Source organism: Dermacentor variabilis, chromosome 4 (assembly GCF_050947875.1).
Source record: "Dermacentor variabilis isolate Ectoservices chromosome 4, ASM5094787v1, whole genome shotgun sequence".
Taxonomy (NCBI): Eukaryota; Metazoa; Arthropoda; class Arachnida; order Ixodida; family Ixodidae; genus Dermacentor; species Dermacentor variabilis.
The window spans coordinates 123,680,703-123,703,787 of record NC_134571.1 but is presented as its reverse complement, the minus strand read 5'-3'; the positions used below and the strand labels follow the sequence as shown (position 1 = coordinate 123,703,787).

The 23,085-nt window shown below is 50.7% G+C and overlaps 1 protein-coding gene across 4 annotated transcripts in view; it reads right to left on the bottom strand.

Annotated features, from left to right (window-relative positions):
• LOC142579710 (CD151 antigen-like) overlaps nucleotides 1-23,085 on the bottom strand; it is a 162,162-nt gene that overhangs the window by 84,287 nt on the left and 54,790 nt on the right. Inside the window, exon 1 of one of the 4 annotated variants that reach the window (XM_075690195.1) lies at nucleotides 12,275-12,429. The exons of 2 other annotated variants lie outside the window; for them this stretch is intronic. In XM_075690195.1, coding sequence (XP_075546310.1) covers nucleotides 12,275-12,407 — 133 coding nt within the window. In that variant the 5' untranslated portion in view covers nucleotides 12,408-12,429. Of the gene's footprint in view, nucleotides 1-2,506; nucleotides 2,526-12,274; nucleotides 12,430-23,085 lie in introns of those variants that run through there. One more of the 4 variants, XM_075690199.1, reaches the window with a different exon arrangement.

The following is a 23,085-nucleotide window of genomic DNA, read 5'->3' as shown; positions in this document are numbered from 1 at the left end:
ACGTTGCGTTTGAACAATGACTCTAGCTTAAATCTGCGGGACATTCTTGGCTTGAGTGTGTGTACATGTCGGTAGTTATGTGCCATTTGTTTGTTTGTCTTGTCACTGCGTATGTATGTATGTATGTATGTATGTATGTATGTATGTATGTATGTATGTATGTATGTATGTATGTATGTATGTATGTATGTATGTATGTATGTATGTATGTATGTATGTATGTATGTATGTATGTATGTATGTCTCATCACGGACATACCTGCAGAGAGAAGAAGCGAAGAGAGAGAGAAAGGAAAAGCAGGGAAGGCCAATCAGACGAGCATTAAGTTTTCTACCCTTCACAAACAGAATGGATAAGGAGAAAGGAATGGATGCACTGTACCGGTGGACTCTATAGGTGAAAGCAGTTCTCCTGATCGAGAAGACACAAGTATGGAAGATCGACGTTGCTATAGAGTATATGTTCAGAGTGGTCGAAATCTGAGAGGAAAAACGCAGCAGAAGCCCCAGGAAAACACACGGTTCGATCTGTGATTCACTGCGGGGCGTCACAAATGAGCCGAGAACGAATAAAACAACAGAAGGGATAAAAGCGAAACAAATACAACTGGCATCAGGCCGTGGCTTCTTCTAGACGTTTTGACCAAACACAGCGTCAGCCCCATGTATGCGCTTGGAGTTTTAAGGAAGAGCATACTTGTTTTTTGCGCAGCCCCGGAGCTCTGGCACTGGCAACTCGCTCCGTGAGTAACGATTCATAAGTGCTCGTCAGATAGAGAGAGAAAGAAAGAGAAATAAAGAGGGCAAATTACATAAGCAGGAAACGCACCTTAGTCATTTCAATTTATCGAAGGGATCTTAGGTCATTACGAGCCATCTGATGCTCGTAACACCAAACACGCTAGGTCACACAAAACAAAGAAAATGTCCGGCTAATCGCACATACGTGCTACCATTACGCCGAAATAAGCTGCATCGTAAATAACCCTAATTGGAACGGCTCACCATTTCAGAAGTAGAACCGTAACAACCGCACTTTTATCGAAAGAAGTTTGCACCAAGTCACGCGCCCCAAGGCCGCTAGGAAGCGCATTACAACACGCGTTAAGTGCAGGGGACACAGTGCAGGAGCTATAAGCGGAAACATTGTAAGCAGCGGCAGTTCAGTTACCGCATATATGGCCGATTAGAGAATTTGAACGAGAAAGACAGGGATAGCATTATAGTACACGCATATACAGTATCAGCGCGAACGTGGACGGTTGCCGAATATCCGCGCAACTTGCCCGTCGGGCGAGAAGCAATTACGCCGAACGCCCCTCTTTTTCGACGTTTATATTTTTCTCCCCCATTCCGGCCCGCGTTTTCCACCATCAGTCAACAGGTTTTCTCAAAAGAGAGAGGTAAATAAAAAGAATTGAACGAATAAAACAAAAAGAAATAATTCCTGGGGTGTGGAGATGCGCTCTCCGTCCAGCGTATACTTGCTCAATGGAAAGAGCGAGATTACGCGCGTGGGAAGATGACGTCGACGGCGCACCGTCTCTACCACGCACATGCGCACACGCACACACGAACACGGACACATACACTCGAGCACATACACATGCACACGCTATCGAGGGAGAGCGAGAGATGCAAGCGAACGAACCTCAAGCGACTCCGCGATGACGCAAAGCCTTTAGCGAACAGGAACTTGACTTTGCCATCATTGCGGCAAGCTTGCCCTTCGCTCTTGCCTCAGTGAGCGTGAATGAGAGAGAAACGCGCGCACGCACGCACGCACGCACGCACGCACGCACGCACACACACACAAACGCGCGCGCGCGCGCGCGCGAGCGCTGCCCGCTCGCCCACGGGTCTCGCAGTTCTGCAGCGTTCTATACACAGCAGCGTCGGGTGGATTTTCCACTGCCACTTCTGCGGCAGCTTCTGCCGTCGAAGCAGCTCGGCCATTATACGGCGCGGCCGACGGGCGTACTATAGTATAATTGTGATAACGACGGAGGCCCCCACAACGATTACGGGGAGCCATGCACCCCCTTAAGAGCAGCCCCACGCGCGATAGCCGCCTCTCGTGAGCCACACCGCACGAGGCGTCCGCGTGTATGGGGGCGGGTGTGCTTCCTATACACCTATACTGCAGGCGCGATTGCGTTTCGTATATCTGTACTAAGCGAGCGAACGATCTACATGTTGCTTTCTTGTGTTTCAAATGCGTATGTATTTTAGCGGAGAACACACGACAGACTGCGCGACTGCCTCGTTATCTACCCACTTTGATCGCACGAGAGAGGGTAGGCATAGATGAGGGAGATAAATAAAGCGAGAAGTGAAACGATTTGGCAACTGCAACCGAGACGGGAGACGCAGCGATCTATAGTCGAAAACACGCGATACAGAGAAGAACGAAGAAATCGGAGGGAGAGCGTGACTACGGCACCTCCTGACGACGGAACCGTGCTCCTTATATTATAGCCCCGCAGCGACGCAAAAGGAGACCTACCTGCACGAGCCGAGGTATTCCGGGAAAGCAAACAAGCGAACTGTTTCGCCAGTGGGAAGTCGAAGCTCGAGTAGGAAACTGGAGGCCGCTGTCGTGCGTTCTGACGGTGGATGTGCGTGTATACGGGGCTTGTTGATGGCAGCGATATAGTGATTCACCCGGCAGGTTTTCTCACGATGAGAGCGAAAAAGGAAATAACCGTCTGGCCGGCTCACACCGCGCGATCGGTTGTCGTTTGGCGTTATGACACACTTCTCTCGTGTGGCTGGACGCAGTCGTCATCGTATAAGACATCCGCAGGGCCATGGAGGCTGCTTTATGCACAGGGTAATCATATTTAACTTTTACGGAATTTTTTGTAAAAAATAGCCTGCTGAGGATAACGTAATTCTAGTCTTTGAGCTGGATTATTCAGAGAGGTGGACATTACTTGCGCGAGAAATCGAAACACATGTTCAACTAATTAACCAAAATTCACTAATTGTCTTCTGAACAATATCACATTGCGGCACATATCGCAATTTACGAATTGTAACCGGTGAGTTTCAAGATTCAAGATTCAAGATTCATTTTATTTCTCCAAGAGGAAAAGGCCGGGGACAAAAAGCTGCCTTGAAGCAGCTTGACGGGGTCCGGGGCCCATTTAGTTTGCAAGGCGTATCCACTAGGAATGAATTTCTAGAATGACGGAAGATTGGAGATGTGTGCCATAAAACTCGCCGTAATAATGCGCTGATGTTCCACTCACTCTTTTAACAAAACGCTCTCTCGTGCATTGTGGCACAAAAGTACCTGGGACGCCCGTGTATTTCGTCCCACGCTTTGGGAAATAATATCTCCAAACTGGTGACATCCCGGAAATTCAAGTGGATACCTCTAGCAAGCTCACAAGTTACTGTTCATGTTCCGTAAATGAAGTAATTAGAAAGTTAAATACCGAATTTTTGGTAATTAGTTGAATACGTGTTTCGATTCCTCGCACTATATATATGTCACGAGGAATCGAAACACATATTGAGCTAATTACGAAAAAGACACTAATTAACTTCTTAATTACTTAATTTACGGTACCAATTCTGTAACTCTAATGGACCATCGGTTATTTGCCTTACGCACTACATGGCCTGCACAGCTTCATTTCTTTATTTCTCTCTCTCTCTCCCTCTCTTAATGTCAACTAGAATATCTGCCTATTTTCATTTGCTATCTGATCCACACCGCTATCTTCCTCTATCTTAACGTTACGCCTGACATATTTTTTTTTTCATTCCATCTCTCTTTACGCGCTCATTCCTTAACTTGTTCGCGAGCATCTGTGTTAACCTGCAATTTTCAACCCCATATGTTTGCACCTGTTGTTGAACGTATGTATATGTAAAAAAGATGAACCGTTATCGTTCACCACGTTATGGGCTTGCGAAGGCGAAGTCGATACTCATTCACTCCCTTGACACATGACATACGCAGAGAGCGGTGCAGCTTCTGACAAACGAGACAACGGTCAGTGCTACACTAAAACGCGAGGATAACTTGTCAGCGTCATGTTTGCGTGCAACAAACTTATATTTCGGTCAACAGTATTCCTGTCATCAAGTTTTCTAAGAGCAGAACCGCTTCTTCTTCAAGAAAGATACGTTAGAGGCAAGAACGCAACGCGGCTGCTTTTTCTTCGCCCGATATTACATTTAGCTTTGGAATTCCTGTGAACGCCGAATGGGCTATTTTTCTTTTCTTTTTTACTTTATTTCATTAATGTTGCCACTGTCGCTTGCATATTTCTCGCTCTTTTAAATGAATAAAACGTATATTTTCTAAGCAATAAGAGAGCTATTATTCTGCGAGAGATGTGCGGTCCATTAAAACGAAACTATATCTTCTGGTGAGTTTAAAAGACTTCTTGTCGAGCAATAAGAGACGATTCTTTCTGGCGTTGTTTGATTTCTTTCAGAGCATGCGCGAGTGCGGTACTAGGGGAAGCTTGTTCCCAATGTGTTGTTCACGGACCGTTCACGTCTATCAATGCAATTTCGATGGCACAATTAATTTGTCATAATGTCGATCACGACTATCTGAATTAAGTATATCTTTAAGTCCACTGACACAAACGTCCCCCTATGGAACACGTTTAGTTGTACGAATTCTATGGCGCCACATTCTATGCATGTCGTGGCGTCACTGTCACGGTAGGCAATTAGCACTTGCGCTACACAGAAGTGCTTGCTCACTCTCAAGTGCGCTAGATGGACTCGATAATTGTCCCTCGTGGGAGAAATTAATCTTGTTAAACTGGTCCAAGCCGTCCTGGGCATGAAAAGCCTTTTAAACGTTCTTACTGCTTTCTGAGAACATGGGGATCCGACTAAGCGCTGGACTTTAAATTTAGAGTTGCCACGCAACGCATTCCGTTTATGTACGCAGTTTTAATTTTATTATTCATTTATTTTATCTCATGTCTGATTATATCACTTATAATTACCTGTGCCCGGGCACAGGGTAGCCAGGCGGCGCGTACGCTGGCTAACCTCCCTCCCTATCTTTCCCATTCTTCTCTCTCCCTTTCTCTCGTTTCCTATATTATAATTATGGTTTACATATATTTAGGCGAATTATTAAAGAATCAGCACAAAAAATATTTTGACGGATTGTGATGGAATTTGCGCGTTGCGTTCTAAAGTAATTTTTTGTTTCAATCAAAATTTCAACAGTGTGCTCACGCACAAACAGCCAACGCCGACGGGGCTATACGCTCGTCTGCCGCTTGTTACGTTTCGCCTACGACGCGCGGTTTAGCCGGCGCGATTGCAACAAAGCGGCAGACATTTTGGCCCGTTCGGCGTCGCCGCTACGCTCCCCGCCAAGCGTTTCCAGGCGTTTCCAGGCGTTTCCAGGCGTTTCCAGGCGTTTCCAGGCATGTTCCGATGCCACGTGTCTTCATGTGCGTGTGTGAGTGTATGTGCCATTGTGCCCGACCGGCGGCGATGCGACAGCAGGGGGTCACCTTCTCCTCCCAGTCATTGTGCCCGACCAGAGGCGCTACGAGAGCCGAGGTTACCTTCTCCTTCCAGTCATTGTGCCCGACCAGAGGCGCTACGAGAGCCGAAGTTACCTTCTCCTCCCAGTCTTTGTGCCCGACTGGCGGCGCTACGACAGTGTGCGTCACCTTAGCCCATTGTACAATCACGTGCTCGTCTATTGAGGGGTTCCTTCTTGCCCTCAACTGCGAGAGTATAAAAACAGCTGCCCCCGGACGCCAAAAGGAGGGCTCCGATTTCTTCTGTTGAGTAAAGTGCTCTCCCGTCTCCCTACTTCGGTCAACCTGACCGCCAACTCTTTGCGATGTTAAAATAAACAAGTTGTTTTGTTGTTACCAGTCGACTCATGCTTTGCCGGGACCTTCGGATGCTTCCAGTTGTACCCCAGGCCGCCAGGCCAACGCTACCCTTGGGGCTTGCGACCCAGGTACAACCACGGGCGTCAGCGCCGAGTTCCCAACCGATCGCACCAGCGGTGCGACCACAACAACTCGCGCCATCGGTGCGATCCAAACAACCGTTGCCATCGGTGGGATTCAAATAACTGTCTGCCAGCGGTGAGATCGCGACAACGGAGGCCAGCAGCGAAGAGATGCAGTTGACTGTATGCTGAGCAGCTCAACAACGATCCGGGAGCAGTGCAACGAGCCCTGTGTGATGACTGGTTGCCTGCAGCGGAACGACTGCGCTGAATTCCTGCCTGCGAGGTTTGGTGAGTGCGGGACTTTCTTCTTCTGAGCTTTGCCAGGCTTTTGTTAGTGTCAGAAACAGAGCTGGTAATTGTGGTTGTCGTTGCTGCCGGGTTAGATTGCGGCAAGACAATAATAGGCAGTAGAGAAAGCAGCATTCAGAGCAGCCATGGATTTGAAGTCGTTGCGCAAACCGAAATTGCTGGAGCTTGCAAGAGAGTTGGGTCTGGATGTCTCAGACAAACTCAGAAAACCAGAACTGCTAAAGGCTATTCTTGAGTTAGAGGCTGAGGATGACGAGCTGTCGGAATGCCTTGAGACCATTGAGGAGAGGGAGACTGCAAAAAGACAGGAGCGCGAACTTAAAGAGCAAAAAGAAAAAGAAGAGCGCGAACTTAAAGAACAGAAAGAAAAAGAAGAGCGTGAACGTAAAGAACAGAAAGAGCGAGAGCAACAAGAGCGTGACCGTCAACACGCTTTGGAAATGAAGCGTCTTGAGGTAGAGATGGAACGCGCTCGTAATGGAAGTCAGGCACACGGTGCAGGAGAACGCGTATTGTTCAAAATGACTGACCTGATGCGGCCGTTTAAGCTTGGAGAGGACATTGGTTTGTTCCTGGTTAACTTTGAGCGAACGTGCGAGAAGCAGGGGTTCTCTCGGGAAACGTGGCCACAGCGCTTGCTCACTTTGTTACCCGGCGAGGCGGCCGACGTAGTCGCTCGCTTGGATAGAGAGGAGGCAGAGGATTTCGACAAAGTGAAATCGAGTCTGCTAAAAAAGTACAGGCTGTCAGCAGAGGCTTTCCGTCGGAAGTTTCGGGAAAGTGAGAAAGGCAAGAGTGAGTCATATACAGAGTTTGCCTACAAGCTTATGTCAAACATGCAGGAGTGGCTCAAAGAAGAGAAAGCGTTTGGTGACCACGATAAAGTTCTGCAGTGTTTCGGGCTAGAACAGTTTTATAGTCGGTTACCGGAGAACGTGCGGTACTGGGTCTTGGATAGGCCAGACGTTTGTACGGTGGCTAAAGCCGCTGAGCTAGCCGAGGAGTTTGTGACGCGTCGGGCTCGCGGAGCTAAGGACGGTCAAAAGGGTGAATTTGGCTCGAAGTTTGAGAGGCCGAGGTTCACGCCCATGAGATTAAAGGGGGACACGCGTAGTGAGGATGCGAGTGAAAGCAGTCCGACCAAACGTAAAGAGACGGCGGCAGCCAAACGCAGAAAGCGGTTCGAGATGAGGCGAGCGCGCGTTTGTTATACGTGCCAGAAGCCGGGTCACTTTTCGGCGCAGTGTCCGGAAACAACACCAAAAGTTGTGTTTTTTTCATTAGGCAGCACTGACGAGAACATGAAGCTTCTCGAGCCTTACATGCGAGACCTCCTCGTGAACGGGAAAGAGTGCCGAGTGCTTCGCGATTCCGCAGCTACGATGGATGTAGTTCACCCGTCCTACGTAGAACCCGATATGTTCACGGGCGAGTGCGCATGGATCAAGCAAGCCGTGGAAGCTCATAGCGTGTGTCTGCCGGTAGCAAAAGTGCTTATTGAAGGACCTTTCGGAGCACTTGAAACGGAGGCGGCAGTGTCATCTATGCTGCCCCCTCAGTACCCGTACCTATTTCCAAACAGGTCCGATCACCTCCTGCGCGAGAAGGGGCTTTTGTTTGGTGAAGCTAGTGTTCAGGCCTTAACCAGGTCGAAGGTTCGGGAGCTCGCTGCAAAGGCGGTAGTTGCGGGGCCGACGTTATCGAACAATGAAAAAGGGTCAGAGGCGCAGCAAGCTGATATTCAGAGCACGCCCGAACTGAATAAAATTGAGTCTGTAACGTTAAAGGCACCAGATACCGGAGAGGAAATTGCCGATGCGGGAAGTTAGAAGAGCTATCTACTGATTTGCTCATCGCGCCTACGTCAGACGGACTTGATAGGTTGCTAAAAGTCAGCCGGTCGGCTTTGATAGCCGAGCAAAAGAAGGATGGCAGCCTAGAAAACATTCGCTGCAATGTCAAGGAAGGTATCGCCAGGAAAAATGCGCGTTTTGTGGAAAGAGGTGGAGTCCTGTACCGGAAGTATCTAGACCGCAGAGGAGTGGAGTTCGATCAGCTGATCGTGCCTCAATGCTATCGTCAGGATCTGTTGCGCTTGACGCACGGGGGTTCGTGGTCCGGACACCTAGGAGTTAAGAAAACTAAGGACCGTCTCTTGCAAGAGTACTATTGGCCAGGGTGTTTTCGGGACGCAGACCATTCCGTGAGGACATGTGACACTTGTCAGCGGGTGGGCAAACCAGGGGACAAATCAAGGGCGCCGTTGAAATTGGTACCTATCATTACGGAGCCTTTTAGACGGCTCGTTATTGATACAGTGGGACCTCTGCCGGTAACAGCCACGGGGTACAGACACATTTTGACTGTGATCTGCCCAGCGACAAAGTTCCCTGAAGCAGTGCCGCTTAAAGAACTCAGCTCAGTTGAGATAGTCAATGCACTACTGTCCATATTTGCGCGAGTTGGTTTTCCTGCAGAAATCCAATCAGATCAGGGCACAGTGTTTACTAGCGCTTTGACGACAACTTTTCTCGAAAGGTGTGGGGTAAAGCTGCTACACAGCTCAGTGTACCACCCACAGTCGAATTCCGTTGAGAAGCTCCACTCCGTCATGAAGCGCGTGTTGAGAGCCTTGTGTTTTGAACATCAATCTGACTGGGAGCTGTGTCTGCCTGGGGTGATGTTTGCATTACGGACCGCGCCGCATGCGGCTACGGGGTTTTCGCCAGCTGAACTGGTGTACGGTCGCTCGCTTCGGTCTCCGCTTCGCATGCTTCGAGAATCATGGGAAGGCAGGGGCGACGACCCAGTCGTGGTGGAGTACGTGCTTAAGCTCCTCGAACGCTTAAGAAGGGCACAGGAGTTGTCAGGTGAAGCAATGGCAAAGGCCCAGCAGAGGGCCAAGGTTTATTATGATCGGACCGCCAGGGTCCGTCGTTTTGCGGTGGGCGATGAGGTCATGATATTGCGCACATCGCTAAACAACAAACTAGACGTGCAGTGGGAGGGCCCAGCACGAATTGTTCAGAAACTGTCGGACGTTAACTACGTGGTGAGTCTGCCAGGAAAGCGGAAAGCACAGCAAGTTTACCACTGTAATCTGCTCAAACCTTATAGACAAAGGGAAGCAGTGGTGTGCATGATGGTAAACGTTCCTGAAGAGCTTCCGGTCGAGCTTCCGGGACTAGGCTCAGTGACGAACAGGGAAGACACCGGTCAAGTCATTAGTGACTTAGTCAGTAGAGCATCGCTGTCGCGTGAGCAGAAAACCGAACTACACCAGCTATTACAAGAGTTTCAAGGTCTGTTCTCTGAGAGGCCTGGTAGGACTTCTGTCCTTACTCATGACATAGAACTTACCTCCCCAGAGCCAGTACGATCCAAGGCGTACCGGGTGTCACCCCGCCAGAGCGATATTATGGAGGCTGAGGTAAAGAAGATGCTACAGCTCGGTGTTATTGAGGCAGGTGAGAGTGATTATACCTCCCCTTTGATTTTAGTTGAGGTACCGGGCAAGGAACCTCGTCCTTGCGTCGACTACCGCAGGCTTAATTCCATCACTAAGGATCAAATTTATCCGATCCCTAACATCGAGGAGCGCCTTGAGAAAGTTAGTAGCGCTCAGTTTATTTCCACCCTAGATCTTGTCAGGGGTTATTGGCAGGTTCCACTTACAGAAGAGGCTAGTAGGTATGCGGCGTTCATTTCACCAATGGGAACATTCCGTCCTAAAGTATTGAGTTTTGGTTTGAAGAACGCGCCATACTGTTTTTCAAGCCTCATGGATAAAGTGTTGCGGGGACAGCAAGAATTCGCTTTACCGTATCTAGACGACGTAGCGATATTCTCCGCATCCTGGTCTGAGCATATGGCACACTTGCGGGCAGTGCTAACCCGCCTGCGCGAAGCGGGCTTGACAGTCAAGGCTCCTAAGTGCCAGTTAGCACAGGCCGAGGTTGTCTACCTCGGTCACGTGATTGGTCAGGGTCGTCGCCGCCCCTCTGAAATAAAGGTGGCCGCTGTGCGAGACTTCCCGCAACCGCGCACGAAGACCGATATTCGGTCGTTCTTAGGTGTCGCCGGCTACTATCAGAGGTACATCCCCAGGTACTCTGATATCGCGGCTCCCCTGACGGATGCTCTAAGAAAGACAGAGCCTCAAACAGTCGTCTGGGACGAGACAAAGGAAAGAGCTTTTAGCGCCCTAAAGAGTGCCCTAACAAGCCAGCCTGTGCTACGATCGCCAGACTATACAAAAGGGTTCGTTGTTCAGTGCGATGCTAGTGAGCGAGGCATGGGCGTTGTACTGTGCCAACGGGAAAATGGAGAAGTAGAACACCCCGTCCTGTATGCTAGTCGTAAGCTGACCAGTCGTGAGCAGGCGTATAGCGCCACCGAGAAAGAGTGTGCATGTCTCGTGTGGGCCGTTCAGAAATTGTCATGCTATCTAGCCGGCTCGAGGTTTATCATTGAGACGGATCACTGCCCTCTCCAATGGCTGCAGACCATCTCTCCCAAAAATGGCCGCCTCCTGCGCTGGAGCCTCGCTTTGCAACAATATTCCTTTGAGGTGCGTTACAAAAAGGGGAGTCTCAACGGTAACGCCGATGGCTTAAGTCGAAGCCCCTAACGTAGGAATCAGCCTCAAAATTGTTTGTTACTGATGTTTTTCTTCCTGAGGCAGGATTGTTTAACATATTGCTTTTGTTTAGTGTTTCAAAGTGATGATATGCTTTCTAGTGCAATTTTCCAATTTGTGGACGCGTTCTGAGTGATGCTAGACTACTGTAAGGAACTAGGCAGTGGTATAAAAAGCGGAAAGAGCCTGGCAGGGCTTAGTGAGGGTTGTGCCGTGCTTGCTGACTGAGCGGTTGAGTTTCAGCGTAGTTCTAACGCTTGCCGGGAACGAGAACAAGAATGTGAACTCTCCCGAAGTCACTTTGCAGTGTCCTGTGCGAACCTGAACGAGAGAACGAGGCCTTCTCTGTGCGCTGCGCTCAAGAAACGTCGAGGGACGCCCGACTTCTGTTATGAGCATCATCGAGCGACATCCCTCCGGACAGCGGATGCAGTCCCCTGTCCATCGGGATCTCCTTCCCCCGGCGGGGCGGTCTGTTACGTTTCGCCTACGACGCGCGGTTTAGCCGGCGCGATTGCAACAAAGCGGCAGACATTTTGGCCCGTTCGGCGTCGCCGCTACGCTCCCCGCCAAGCGTTTCCAGGCGTTTCCAGGCGTTTCCAGGCGTTTCCAGGCATGTTCCGATGCCACGTGTCTTCATGTGCGTGTGTGAGTGTATGTGCCATTGTGCCCGACCGGCGGCGATGCGACAGCAGGGGGTCACCTTCTCCTCCCAGTCATTGTGCCCGACCAGAGGCGCTACGAGAGCCGAGGTTACCTTCTCCTTCCAGTCATTGTGCCCGACCAGAGGCGCTACGAGAGCCGAAGTTACCTTCTCCTCCCAGTCTTTGTGCCCGACTGGCGGCGCTACGACAGTGTGCGTCACCTTAGCCCATTGTACAATCACGTGCTCGTCTATTGAGGGGTTCCTTCTTGCCCTCAACTGCGAGAGTATAAAAACAGCTGCCCCCGGACGCCAAAAGGAGGGCTCCGATTTCTTCTGTTGAGTAAAGTGCTCTCCCGTCTCTCTACTTCGGTCAACCTGACCGCCAACTCTTTGCGATGTTAAAATAAACAAGTTGTTTTGTTGTTACCAGTCGACTCATGCTTTGCCGGGACCTTCGGATGCTTCCAGTTGTACCCCAGGCCGCCAGGCCAACGCTACCCTTGGGGCTTGCGACCCAGGTACAACCACGGGCGTCAGCGCCGAGTTCCCAACCGATCGCACCAGCGGTGCGACCACAACAACTCGCGCCATCGGTGCGATCCAAACAACCGTTGCCATCGGTGGGATTCAAACACGCTCTACAGTGTGAGACCCACGTCCGAGCCGCACTCCGTGAGACGGCGTTCTGCAGCCGGCCACGTCTGTAAACGAGCAGCACCTTGGTTGACGCGAGGCTTGCCGCCCCTGTCGACACAAGCCAGTAAAGATGGCGGCCGGTTCTTCTTTCTTGTGCGCCAACGGAGCCGCAATTTTCTCACGCTGCCACCGCGGCGCTCCATCCCCAAGAACATTAGAAGCCTGAGAGTGCGCGGGCGTCTGTGCGGGATTAAAACAAAAGGTGCAAGCGTGAGCGCTATAGGTGGTAGCGGTGGTTGAAGGTGGGGGAGGAGGAACAGAGAGAAAACGAGGGGGGGGAAGAGTACACAAGAGCCCTTGCATGGAGGGAAGCTGGGTTCTAATTCCATCTTTCCGCGCGCCGCCGGAAACTCTATATTCCGCGGGCTCGTTCGGTGCCTCCCTCACCGCAGCAGACCTTGCGGTGGGGTCGTCGTTCGAGCAAGGATGCCTTTGCCTGAGCGTCTGCCGCGCATCGGGAACTGAAGCCGATGCATTCATGGCCGCCTTTACGAACGACGCATCCAGTATACGCGGATGTTCGCATTACCGGATCGGTGCCGCGCTACGAGCCTCCGGATGCTCCGGCTTGTCTCAGATGCAGCACGGCAAGCGTCTTAAGACACGTAGTTTTCTAACTGCTCTGAAGAGGGGACTGAAAAGCCAAATTCCGTATAAAAGGGAAACAATTCAGTGGCAGCTTAATGAGCATAATGTTGACTGTTTTTATATATGGAGGGTGTTACTATGCATTTGCGAATATTCAGCGGAACTGTACTCGATTCTATATATGTGTATGTATATAGGTCCGCTGGACTAATTGGACACTTAGTTTCACGACACTTACTGTTCGCATGGTTACGTTTCATATTTGCGTCTCTATCTATCTTTCGCTACACTCAGGCGCGTCAAGTTATGAGCATTCTTGAGTACAGTGCAAGCATAAAGTGATAGCGAGCTTTGGAGAGCATATTACGTTGCAAGAAGAAAGAGAGAGACGAAGACGCAACTTGTATAACGATCGGAGGACCTGCATAAGTTAACTACATCGTTCCTTTTTTAGACAACACTGCCGCGGTGTATATATAGAGAGATTGAACTTTTTTGTTTGACCAGGCTTCTTTGACTTGAGCGCAAAGGTGGGTGGTCTCCTCAGTCCAGGTAGCCATGGCTCGCTGCCTCCGCCCGAGCTCTGTTCACCAACCGTAGCTAGTCTTCATGGTCTTGTATCACCAACAAAACCTCCCACTGGTGGCTATGACATTGCGCTGCTCAGCTCGAAATTGCAGGTTCGATTGCAGCCGCCGCAGCCACTTTACTTTCACACGCTATATAACAGGAAACACTCAGAAGGTGGGCGAAATGCAAAACACCCTCGTGTACTTAGGTTTAGGTGCATGTTGATGAACCTCAATTAATCCGGAGTACCCCTCTACGTCGTGCCTCATATTATCAGATCGTGGTTCTGACACGCAAAACCTCACGATATAATTTTTTTTTCAGTTTTCTTATTTTTTAAACGTCGCACTGTCAGCAGCACAGTTGGTAGCATAACTACTGTCGCACAAACTTCAGCAGCGCATTCATTTTTTTTTATTTGTGCTTTCAGCGGTGCCCGCACCCGCGTGACCTTAATATCCTTCATCGAAACGCAGCCACGGTATGGTTGAGCATCCCATGCGCAGTATCCATCGCAATGAGTCCGAACGCAGGAGACCGCCGCAGAGTTATCACAAGCCGCGTTGATGAGGCGTAAAAGGTTCAAAGGAGCGCGCGCCATATAAAACGAGTCGAAGATTCTTTCTCCCGACCTACGGCGAACGTTGGCTTCCTGCGCGAAGCGTCAACGGCCTTGGCAGACGTGACGTGACTAATGGCTTCATTGTGTTCGCGGCATGTCGCATTTATCAGTCCTTCTTCCTCTCTTCTTTAAAAAATAATACAGCGAAACAAAACTGCGCACACGCTCTGCGTGCCAAATGAGGCGTTCCATCTCCCGTAAGTCTGTAAAGAAACCATCTGGCGAGGCGGAGGTGCCAAGTGCAATTGTTATACGTCCCACATTAACCACGGAGGTATGTGTGAGGATGCCCGTATACGAAGAACTCGAAGGCGTAACCAAGTTCCAGCGCGATTCCTTCTGTTTATATCGACGATGATCGTTGTTTGTTTGTTCCGCTTAGAGATGCAGCTTGCAATGCGTGCAGGTTTCTATACAAGCGTTCACGCGAGAGCGGGCCACCAGCGTGGCGCGCTGCGCCGTTTCGTGAGAAAAATTTGCATTTCTGTGATGAACGACCTCTGTAGCTACGCGAGCGCGCCTAGGCCGACAGCCGGAACGATGAAATGAAATGTATTACGACGATGATAAAGCGTATATGTTTCACCTCGCCCACAAGCTTTTGCGCGGTGGATCGCCAATCGGGGTTAGCTAGATCGCAATATTTACGACATTTTGGTGTCAATCGTACGGATGCGAACGCTATCGTCGCTGCCACCTGTCGCGTTCGCACAGGCGCCGCGAATGCGCATGGTATGCGCGGCGCGGTTAAGATATGTGGTGCGCAAAGCTGGCAGGTGGCTCGCAATCGGTAACGCCATGGAAGCAGTAACGCTACGCTAAACATCGCCATCAATGACAGAACGCTAGTCAGAACCAGGCCCTCTCAGGTTGCTAGTCACGATGTGTGTTTGTGGAGGTTACTTGTAAGCGCACGTTGTGTGGGTGTATGTGCGTGGGTCGTTTGGTGCGTCATGTATTAGCGCGCTAAGCCAAACAAACATCTCCAGCACCCATCCCCATCCTTCATCCCTCCCCCATCTTTCTACGACCCCATCCCTCTCCCACGTGTAGGGTAGCAAACCGGTTAAGCTAAACTGGTTAACCTCCCTGCCTTTCCTTCCTTCCTTCCTTCCAGCACCCATAAAAGAATATATATATATATATATATATATATATATATATATATATATATATATATATATATATATATATATATATATATACTGCTATTGATGAATCTTTGGCATGTAAGGCTGGTTCAGAAGCTACTTCACGCCCGTATGGCTCTTTAACGAACCATGTCGAACAATCAGTCGCGACTGCTCGCTGTACGCCATGCTGCGTGCGCTGTCGTGTCAAACCACCTGTTGCGCAGTTCGCAGCTTCCGCGTAACGCAATTAGCGGTTGCCAACGCGAGAAGGCCGCGGCGCGAAGCCTATAGCTTCCTTGGCTTTGGCGACCGTGACGGGAACGTGCATCACGCCCTAACATCATCGCAAAGAAAATGAAATAACCAACAAATACAGAACAATAAAACTTCGAGACAAGGAAGGAAAGAAGCACATGAACCGCAGCAGACACGACGGTGGCCTAATCGATACGGCAGCCGCGTATCGAGTAAAATAAGATTAGATGCGGGCATCGCCGAGCGAGCGAGCGAATGGACTTTGGGAAGAAAGAACGGGCCTTCTGTATGGGCACGGTTCGGCATCGCGCACGAGCGAAGCTTTGGCCATCCTTGGTCGTCGCGCGCATTACACACACACACACACTTCGCGCGTGTGTACACATACACGTTCGCGGTTGGCTCCCTTCCTTCCGGAAGGACGCGCGGCTGGTGCTCGTGAGACGGTGGTCGACGCGTATTGGCATCGGTCGAAGATTTCGTTTGCCAGCGTGGTCCGCGGGTGGTCGCCCGTCCGGCCGGTCGCACGACGCCACACGCCATCGGCTTGCGAGGAACCACGCGCGCGAACGGGGGGCAAACACGCTTGCGATTTTCGCGGCACATGCAGCGTGGTGTCCGGAAGAACGACCGCGGCAGGTCCCTGGCGAAACGGGACGAAAAGCGAGAGATCCACTCGGACGCAAGGAGGGGAAAAGAACTGATTAGACTAGCCTGGAGGGGGACTGATAATTTTGTCGCTTCCATGCTTCGTGCGTTTCTTTCTTTATGTATGTGTATTTCAAAACGCCGCAGCTGTAGAGCTTTCTGTTTTTCCCTGTTCCGTCGCGTCGTGCTTAACGCGTGTCTAGGAAATATAGTCACCTGCGAGCGTCCTGCTTTTACAGTTTAGAGAGGCTGCAGCGCCAAGAACAAAAAGCAAAGTGGCATGCATATAACAAGCTGTGGTGTCTGGCCCGAAGCGAAGAGAGGCCTATAGACGGTGGTCATTTGACCGCAAGATACGTGTTCGTATAGCTAAAAAGGACTAACTATTGGACTGGTTTGTCTTGCATATATCTTGAAAGGAATTAGCGCAAAAAGAATAGAAAAGAAGAAGAAAGACGCACACACAGGACGAAGGGACGAAGACGAGCGCTTGCGTTCGTCCTCCCTTCCTGTTTGTGCATATCATTCTTGTTATTTCTTTCATTCTGATTTTTTTTCCCTAATTCCTCTCAACAGATATGCGCTCAGCTCTCCTGCTATAGCTGCATGTAGTATATTATAGCGTTTCTTTTTTTTTTCGGACACCCCTATTGAGGGATCTTAAGAAGAAGGCGTGCATTCTAAACCGAGCGGTGTTACTTAGTCACTGGTATGCGATAGCTAACCATGAAGTTCGTGATGGCGGTCGTTTTCCAGCGCGTTTGTAAACCGGTGTTCATGAAGAACACGTCACCGAAGTCAGAGGCAGACCCGCCGTGGTTGCTCAGTGGCTATGCTGTTGGGCTGCTGAGCACCAGGTCGCGGGATCGAATCCCGGCCACGGCGGCCGCATTCCGGTAGGGCCGAAATGCGAAAACACCCGTGTACTTAGATTTAGGTGCACGTTAAAGAACCCCAGGTGGTCGAAATTTCCGGAGTCCTCCACTACGGCGTGCCTCATAATCAGAAAGTGATTTTTAGCACGTAAAACCCCATAATTTAATTTAAGCCAGATGCCGCATTCAATGTCGTTATGGGAATCTTCTTTACCTAGCAAAGCTTGTTGAGGGAGTTGGTGTTTAGCTGCCTAATGGTATATAATCAGCGCGAAGAAAGCGTATAAGAACACGGGAGTTTGTTCGTCTGTTTTTCTTGTCCACTTTCCCCCTGCCCCTTCTTCTTTGTCGAGAATGGCTGCCTAACGGTACAGCAACAACAACAACAACAAAAAAGAGGACAAGACAAACTTATCAATATGAATACAACACGGTGTCGTGCAGTAAGTAAAGTGAGGCCCTGTAATTATACGGCCATGTTGAAGTCAGCCGGCCGGCCATACCGGGCACGCCCTCCCTACTGTTTGAAGTCGTAGGCGATCTCACCGCTGGCAACCAGATGTTTGGATCCGACTGCTGGTACGATCTGTTGGGAACTCGGCGCTGACGCCCGTGGTTGTACCTGGGTCGCAAGCCCCAAGGGTAGCGTTGGCCTGGCGGCCTGGGGTACAACTGCGAGCATCCGAAGGTCCCGGCAAAGCATGAGTCGACAGGTAACAACGAAACAACTTGTTTATTTTAACATCGCAAAGAGTTGGCGGTCAGGTTTGACCGAAGTAGAGAGACGGGAGAGCACTTCACTCAACGGAAGAAATCGGAGCCCTCCTCTGGCGTCCGGGGGCAGCTGTTTTTATACTCTCGCAGTTGAGGGCAAGAAGGAACCCCTCAAAAGACGAGCACGTGAATGTACAATGGGCTAATGGTGACGCACACTGTCGTAGCGATGCCGTAGCACCATGTCGTGGCGCTGCGCACGATCTCGTAGCACCTGGTCGTGGCGCTGCCGGTCGGACACAATGACTGTAACGAGAAGATGGTCCCTGCTTTGGCATCGCCTGTTTCGGGCACAATGACTGGAACGAGATCCCTGCTTTGGCATCGCCTGTTTCGGGCCCAATAACTGGAAGGAGATCCCTGCTTTGGCCTCGCCTGTTTCGGGCACAATGACTGGAACGAAATCCCTAGGCGGTCGCATCGCCGCAGACGCGCCTGGAAACACCTGGCGATGAGTGTTGCGGTGACGACGATCGGGCCAAAATGTCCGCCGCCCCGCCGCCGTCGCGCCGGCAAAACCACGTGTCGCAGGCGAAACGCAACAGACCGCCCCGCCGGGGAAAGGAGATCCCGATGGACAGGGGACTGCATCCGCTGTCCGGAGGGATGTCGCTCGATGATGCTCATAACCGAAGTCGGGCGTCCCTTGACGTTTCTTGAGCGCAGCGCACAGAGAAGGCCTCGTTCTCTCGTTCAGGTTCGCACGGGACACTGCAAAGTGACTTCGGGAGAGTTCACATTTTTGTTCTCGTTCCCGGCAAGCGTTAGAACTACGCTGAAAACTCAACCGCTCAGTCAGCAAGCACGGCACAACCCTCACTAAGCCCTGCCAGGCTCTTTCCCCCTTTTATACCACTGCCTAGTTCCTTACAGTAGTCTAGCATCACTCAGAACGCGTCCACAAATTGAAAAATTGCACTAGAAAGCATATCATCACTTTGAAACACTAAACAAAAGCAATATGTTAAAAAAAATCCTGCCTCAGGAAGAAAAACATCAGTAACAAACAATTTTGAGGCTGATTCCTACGTTAGGGGCTTCGACTTAAGCCATCGGCGTTACCGTTGAGACTCCCCTTTTTGTAACGCACCTCAAAGGAATATTGTTGTAAAGCGAGGCTCCAGCGCAGGAGGCGGCCATTTTTGGGAGAGATGGTCTGCAGCCATTGGAGAGGGCAGTGATCTGTCTCAATGATAAACCTCGAGCCGGCTAGATAGCATGACAATTTCTGAACGGCCCACACGAGACATGCACACTCTTTCTCGGTGGCGCTATACGCCTGCTCACGACTGGTCAGCTTACGACTAGCATACAGGACGGGGTGTTCTACTTCTCCATTTTCCCGTTGGCACAGTACAACGCCCATGCCTCGCTCACTAGCATCGCACTGAACAATGAACCCTTTTGTATAGTCTGGCGATCGTAGCACAGGCTGGCTTGTTAGGGCACTCTTTAGGGCGCTAAAAGCTCTTTCCTTTGTCTCGTCCCAGACGACTGTTTGAGGCTCTGTCTTTCTTAGAGCATCCGTCAGGGGAGCCGCGATATCAGAGTACCTAGGGATGTACCTCTGATAGTAGCCGGCGACACCTAAGAACGACCGAATATCGGTCTTTGTGCGCGGTTGCGGAAAGTCTCGCACAGCGGCCACTTTTATTTCAGAGGGGCGGCGACGACCCTGACCAATCACGTGACCGAGGTAGACAACCTCGGCCTGTGCTAACTGGCACTTAGGAGCCTTTACTGTCAAGCCTGCTTCGCGCAGGCGGGTTAGCACTGCCCGCAAGTGTGTCATATGCTCAGACCAGGATGCGGAGAATATCGCTACGTCGTCTAGATACGGTAAAGCGAATTCTTGCTGTCCCCGCAACACTTTATCCATGAGACTTGAAAAACAGTATGGCGCGTTCTTCAAACCAAAACTCAACACTTTAGGACGGAATGTTCCCATTGGTGAAATGAACGCCGCATACCTACTAGCCTCTTCTGTAAGTGGAACCTGCCAATAACCCCTGACAAGATCTAGGGTGGAAATAAACTGAGCGCTACTAACTTTCTCAAGGCGCTCCTCGATGTTAGGGATCGGATAAATTTGATCCTTAGTGATGGAATTAAGCCTGCGGTAGTCGACGCAAGGACGAGGTTCCTTGCCCGGTACCTCAACTAAAATCAAAGGGGAGGTATAATCACTCTCACCTGCCTCAATAACACCGAGCTGTAGCATTTTCTTTACCTCAGCCTCCATAATATCGCTCTGGCGGGGTGACACCCGATACGCCTTGGATCGTACTGGCTCTGTGGAGGTAAGTTCTATATCATGAGTAAGTACAGAAGTCCTACCAGGCCTCTCAGAGAACAGACCTTGAAACTCTTGTAATAGCTGGTGTAGTTCGGTTTTCTGCTCAGGCGACAGCGGTGCTTTACTGATAAGGTCACTAATGACTTGACCGGTGTCTTCCCTGTTCGTCACTGAGCCTAGTCCCGGAAGCTCGACCGGAAGCTCTTCAGGAACGTTTACCATCATGCACACCACTGCTTCCCTTTGTCTATAAGGTTTGAGCAGATTACAGTGGTAAACTTGCTGTGCTTTCCGCTTTCCTGGCAGACTTACCACGTAGTTAACGTCCGACAGTTTCTGAACAATTCGCGCTGGGCCCTCCCACTGCACGTCTAGTTTGTTGTTTAGCGATGTGCGCAATATCATGACCTCATCGCCAACCTCAAAACGACGGGCCCTGGCTGTCCGATCATAATAAACCTTGGCCCTCTGCTGGGCCTTTGCCATTGCTTCACCTGACAACTCCTGTGCCCTTCTTAAGCGTTCGAGGAGCTTAAGCACGTACTCCACCACGACTGGGTCGTCGCCCCTACCTTCCCATGATTCTCGAAGCATGCGAAGCGGAGATCGAAGCGAGCGACCGTACACCAGTTCAGCTGGCGAAAACCCCGTAGCCGCATGCGGCGCGGTCCTTAAAGCAAACATCACCCCAGGCAGACACAGCTCCCAGTCAGTTTGATGTTCAAAACACAAGGCTCTCAACACGCGCTTCATGACGGAGTGGAGCTTCTCAACGGAATTCGACTGTGGGTGGTACACTGAGCTGTGTAGCAGCTTTACCCCACACCTTTCGAGGAAAGTTGTCGTCAAAGCGCTAGTAAACACTGTGCCCTGATCTGATTGAATTTCTGCAGGAAAACCAACTCGCGCAAATATGGACAGTAGTGCATTAACTATCTCAACTGAGCTGAGTTCTTTAAGCGGCACTGCTTCAGGGAACTTTGTCGCTGGGCAGATCACAGTCAAAATGTGTCTGTACCCCGTGGCTGTTACCGGCAGAGGTCCCACTGTATCAATAACGAGCCGTCTAAAAGGCTCCGTAATGATAGGTACCAATTTCAACGGCGCCCTCGATTTGTCCCCTGGTTTGCCCACCCGCTGACAAGTGTCACATGTCCTCACGAAATGGTCTGCGTCCCGAAAACACCCTGGCCAATAGTACTCTTGCAAGAGACGGTCCTTAGTTTTCTTAACTCCTAGGTGTCCGGACCACGAACCCCCATGTGACAAGCGCAACAGATCCTGACGATAGCATTGAGGCACGACCGGCTGATCGAACTCCACTCCTCGGCGGTCTAGATACTTCCGGTACAGGACTCCACCTCTTTCCACAAAACGCGCAGTTTTCCTGGCGATACCTTCTTTGACATTGCAGCGCACGTTTTCCAGGCTGCCATCCTTTTTTTGCTCGGCTATCAAAGCCGTCCGGCTGACTTTTAGCAACCTATCAAGTCCGTCTGACGTAGGCGCGATGAGCAAATCAGTAGATAGCTCTTCTAACTTTCCCGCGTCGGGATTTTCCTCTCCAGTATCTGGCGCCTTCAACGCTACAGACTCAATTCTATTCTGTTCGGGCGTGCTCTGAATATCAGCTTGCTGCGCCTCTGACCCTTTTTCGTTGTTTGATAACGTCGGCCCCGCAACTACCGCCTTTGCAGCGAGCTCCCGAACCTTCGATCTGGTTAAGGCCTGAACACTAGCTTCACCAAACAAAAGCCCCTTCTCGCGCAGGAGGTGATCGGACCTGTTTGAAAATAGGTACGGGTACTGGGGTGGCAGCATAGATGACACTGCCGCCTCCGTCTCAAGCGCTCCGAAAGGTCCTTCAATAAGCACTTTTGCTACCGGCAGACACAAGCTATGAGCTTCCACGGCTTGCTTGATCCACGCGCACTCGCCCGTGAACATATGGGGTTCTACGTAAGACGGGTGAACTACATCCATCGTAGCTGCGGAATCGCGAAGCACTCGGCACTCTTTCCCGTTTACGAGGAGGTCTCGCATGTAAGGCTCAAGAAGCTTCATGTTCTCGTCAGTGCTGCCTATTGAAAAAAACACAACTTTTGGTGTTGTTTCCGGACACTGCGCCGAAAAGTGACCCGGCTTCTGGCACGTATAACAAACGCCCGCTCGCCTCATCTCGAACCGCTTTCTGCGTTCGGCTTCGGCTGCCGTCTCTTTACGTTTGTTCGGATTGCTTTCACTCGCATCCTCACTACGCGTGTCCCCCTTAAATCTCATGGGCGTGAACCTTGGCCTCTCAGACTTGGAGCCAAATTCACCCTTTTGACCGTCCTTAGCTCCGCGAGCTCGACGCGTCACAAACTCCTCGGCTAGCTCAGCGGCTCTAGCCACCGTACTCACGTCTGGCCTATCCAAGACCCAGTATCGCACGTTCTCCGGTAACCGACTATAAAACTGTTCTAGCCCGAAACACTGCAGAACTTTATCGTGGTCACCAAACGCTTTCTCTTCTTTGAGCCACTCCTGCATGTTCGACATAAGCCTATACGCAAACTCTGTATATGACTCACTTTTGCCTTTCTCATTTTCCCGAAACTTCCGACGGAACGCTTCCGCAGACAGCCGGTACTTTTTTAGCAGACTCGATTTTACTTTGTCGAAATCCTCTGCTTCCTCTCTATCCAAGCGAGCGACTACGTCGGCCGCCTCGCCGGGTAACAAAGTGAGCAAGCGCTGTGGCCACGTTTCCCGAGAGAACCCCTGCTTCTCGCACGTTCGCTCAAAGTTAACCAGGAACAAACCAATGTCCTCTCCAAGCTTAAACGGCCGCATCAGGTCAGTCATTTTGAACAATACGCGTTCTCCTGCACCGTGTGCCTGACTTCCATTACGAGCGCGTTCCATCTCTACCTCGAGACGCTTCATTTCCAAAGCGTGTTCGCGCTCTTCTTTTTCTTTCTGCTCTTTAAGTTCGCGCTCCTGTCTTTTTGACCTCTCCTCAATAGTCTCAAGGCATTCCGACAGCTCGTCATCCTCAGCCTCTAACTCAAGAATAGCCGTTATCAGTTC